Genomic DNA, 3,401 nt, shown 5'->3' with positions numbered 1-3,401 from the left:
TTGGTTTTTAAAATTCAAAACCAAAACCAAACCAAACCAAAAAGTATCGGTTTTTTTGGTCGGTTTGGTTTGGTTTTCGGTTTGGTTCGGTTTTTCGGGTTTTCGTGAACACCCCTACTCATAATGGCTCTGTTGTGAGAGGAAAGAAACGTATTACTTAGAAATAACTATAAAAGGAGAGAAATAAACATTTGTAAGGACACAAAATATTATTGGAATATACTGATTTACTTTGCTTTCTTTTACTTACTCAGCTATCGTTTAAGTCAATTCTTCTTATTTGTTCCTTATTTGATTATCAGTAACCCGAGTTCTTTTAAAATTAAGCTTTGGCCGAAATTCTTATTTTTTGGTTAAACAAATTGGTCCCGTTACCGGGAATCTGATAATTTTTTACTTTCCAAATCAACGCTCTTGTCAAAACAATCATGTCGAATGTCAACGACAACAACCAACAAGATTTACAACACCAAGAAGATCAACAACGACAGAAGAATCAACAAGGTGATGGAACTCCAGTTCCATCGCCACGAAACTCTCCTCGACAATCTCGAGAGGGGACTCCTAACGGATCTGAATCGAATACGAATGATCAGTTCGAAAATAACCAAGCTATTAATGAAGCTTTGAAGAAATTAATAGCCCAATAGGTCAGTAACGCTCTTCAAGCTTTTGCTAACCAGTTGCCAGGTGTTGCCCCGCCAACCCCAAATCCAAACACCAACATCGTGGAAAATCCTCGCTCAGGACTCGCTAACTCAGGCAGTGGAGGAACTCCAAGCGAATCTCGTGATGGAGGCTCAAGTAACCCAGTCAATTCTGATTTACATAATTTAGTACTAACCTTGCAGAAGTAGCTCAAGGAGCAGAGCGATCACATAGAACAGATACCTGGAGTGCCACCTGTAATCAAGGGAATAGATATAGACAAATACTCTCAACAACCTTGGAAGCCAAGTGCCACTCCTTTACCAATTTCAAAGAAATTCAAGATTCCCGATATTCCGAAATATGATGGAATAACTGATCCACGAGATTACGTAACCGCATTTATAACTGGCGTTAAAGGCAACGATTTGACCAAGCAAGAAATTGAATCAGTACTAGTCAAAAAGTTCGGAGAAATGCTCACGAAGGGAGCATTAACATGATATTCTATTTTACCCAAAAATTCTATAGATTCTTTTGCTGAGCTTGCAGATTCATTTATCAAAGCACACTCGGGAGCCCAAAAAGTTGAAAAAAGAATGGAGGATATTTTTTAAACAAAACAAGGAGATACAGAGTTGCTCATGGAATTTGTAGATAGGTTCTAGTGTGAGAGGATGATAGTGCCACGTGTACCTGATAACTGGGCGGCTATGGCCTTTGCCAGTAATTTAAATGAAAAAAGCTCAAAAGGAACGAAGGGACTTAAGGAAAGTTTACGAGAATTTCCAACAACTTCTTGGAATGATGTTTATAATAGATACAACACAAAACTGCGGATAGAAGAAGATACCATCATTCAGTCTCGAAAAGATGAAATGGTGAGCTCAAGACGAGTTGAGACCGAAAAAAGGTCCGGCAAAAACGAGCCTTACATGGGACCAGCAGGAAGAAACTCGCATTCAAAACAGGAAAACCCAAGGTACGATCTTAGATCAAGAGATAGAGAGGCAGATTCATCATCATGGTTCGGAAAAAAATGAAACACGTGAGAGACGCGAGATGATGACAGAAGCTCGAAGGAAAAGATCGGCGGTTACAGTTTTAATGTTAACACATCCGAGTTGGTGGCTGTTTTAAGGAGTATGGGAGATAAGGTACGGTGGCCAAAGGAAATGAGATCAAACCCAAATAGGAGAAATCCTAATTTTTGGTGCGAGTTTCACAACGATCACAGTCATAAAATGGCGGATTGTAGATTGCTGCAAGGTGAAGTAGAACATTTACTGAAACAAGGATATTTAACTGAATTATTTAGTAAAAAGAGAAAGCATGCATATATGAAGAATAGGCAGGAGCCCCCAAAACCTCCTTCACCAAAAAGGACGGTTAATGTCATAAGTGGAGGAGAAGATATCAATGACGTAACATATATGGCAGTGAGGAAGGTGTCAAAAATAACAGTTACACACGGGAAGCGAGTTCGACAGGTTTTGAAAGAAGATAGTATTACATTTGATGATGCAGATATAGATGGTGCTAACCCCGCATAATAATGCACTGGTAATATCTTTACTTGTACATGACACTAATGTAAAATGAGTTTTGATTGATCTAGGTAGTTCCGTGAATATCATTCTATTAAGAGTGGTAAACAAGATGCAACCTGATGATAAGTTGATACCCAAGGCACACACCTTGTCTGGTTTTGACAACTCGAGCATCGTGACAAAAGGGGAGATAATACTCACCACATTCATAGAAGGAGTGGTCAAAGATACGAAATTTCAGGTGGTAGAAATGGATATGGCTTACAATATAATTCTCGACAGACCATGGATTCACGAAATGGACGTTGTTCCATCTACCTTACATCAAGTTATCAAGTTTCCATCACGATGGGGGATACGTCAAATCCGTGGTAACCAACAAGCTTCACGAAGCATTAATTCCGTGGCAGATTCAAACGCAAAAAGTGACGAAAAATAGCAATCACAAAATGCAGTTGAGGATGCATCAACACGAACCTTAACTGAAGAAGGGAAAACAGATGTAGATTCGAGGCCCGATACTATTCAGGAAATAGAAGAAAATGAAAATATCAAAACAACAATCGAGGAACTGGAAGTTGTGGTGCTATTTGTACATTGGCCAGACAGAAAAGTCTACATTGGAACCAACCTCAGCCCAGAAATAAAACGTAAATTGATTGAATTTTTAAAGGCTAACGCAGATTATTTTTCTTGGTCCCATTCAGATATGACAAGTATACCATCAGAGGTAATGACCCATAAATTAAATGACCACCTGTCAAACAAAAGAAAAGGAAGCAAGTCTCCTTCAAGAACCAGGTGATTCAAGATGAGGTGCAAAAACTTTTAAAAATTGGGTCCATCCACGAGGTAAAGTATCCAGATTGGTTGGCTAATACTGTTGTAGTACCTAAAAAGAATGGTAAGTGGCGAGTTTGTGTAGATTATATTGATCTGAATAAAGCTTGCCCTAAAGATTCTTTTCCATTACTGCACATAGATCAACTAATTGATGCTACTGCAGGGCATGAATTGTTAAGTTTTTTAGATGCCTATTCAGGATATAATCATATTAAAATGGATCCTCTAGATGAAGAAAAAACATCCTTCATCACAGACAGAGAGACTTATTATTACAAAGTCATGCCATTCGGTTTAAAGAATGCTAGGGCCATATACCAAAGGCTAGTGACCAAAATATTCCAAGAACACTTAGGCAAA

The 3,401-nt window shown here is 38.5% G+C and overlaps 1 protein-coding gene across 1 annotated transcript; it reads left to right on the top strand.

Moving 5' to 3' along the window:
• The first annotated feature begins 1,892 nt into the window (after positions 1-1,892).
• LOC138876360 (uncharacterized) lies at positions 1,893-2,637 on the top strand. The gene is made up of 2 exons (XM_070155273.1): positions 1,893-2,184; positions 2,267-2,637. Exons 1-2 carry the CDS (start codon positions 1,893-1,895, stop codon positions 2,635-2,637), a joined length of 663 nt encoding a protein of 220 aa, XP_070011374.1.
• The last annotated feature ends 764 nt before the right edge of the window (positions 2,638-3,401 follow it).

The sequence above is a fragment of the Nicotiana sylvestris genome, chromosome 1 (genome assembly GCF_000393655.2).
Source record: "Nicotiana sylvestris chromosome 1, ASM39365v2, whole genome shotgun sequence".
NCBI classification, from domain to species: Eukaryota; Viridiplantae; Streptophyta; class Magnoliopsida; order Solanales; family Solanaceae; genus Nicotiana; species Nicotiana sylvestris.
The sequence above is the reverse complement of the archived record's forward strand: the minus strand, read 5'-3'. Positions and strand labels throughout refer to the sequence as shown.

What these genes read in the sequence shown, in the direction of transcription:
- LOC138876360 (XM_070155273.1), top strand. Translation starts at nt 1,893, where the DNA reads ATGGCGGATTGTAGATTGCTGCAAGGTGAAGTAGAACATTTACTGAAA. An exon ending in TGATGATGCAGATATAGATG is followed by an intron (nt 2,185 to 2,266) that starts GTGCTAACCCCG and finishes TGATTGATCTAG; the next exon opens with GTAGTTCCGTGAATATCATT.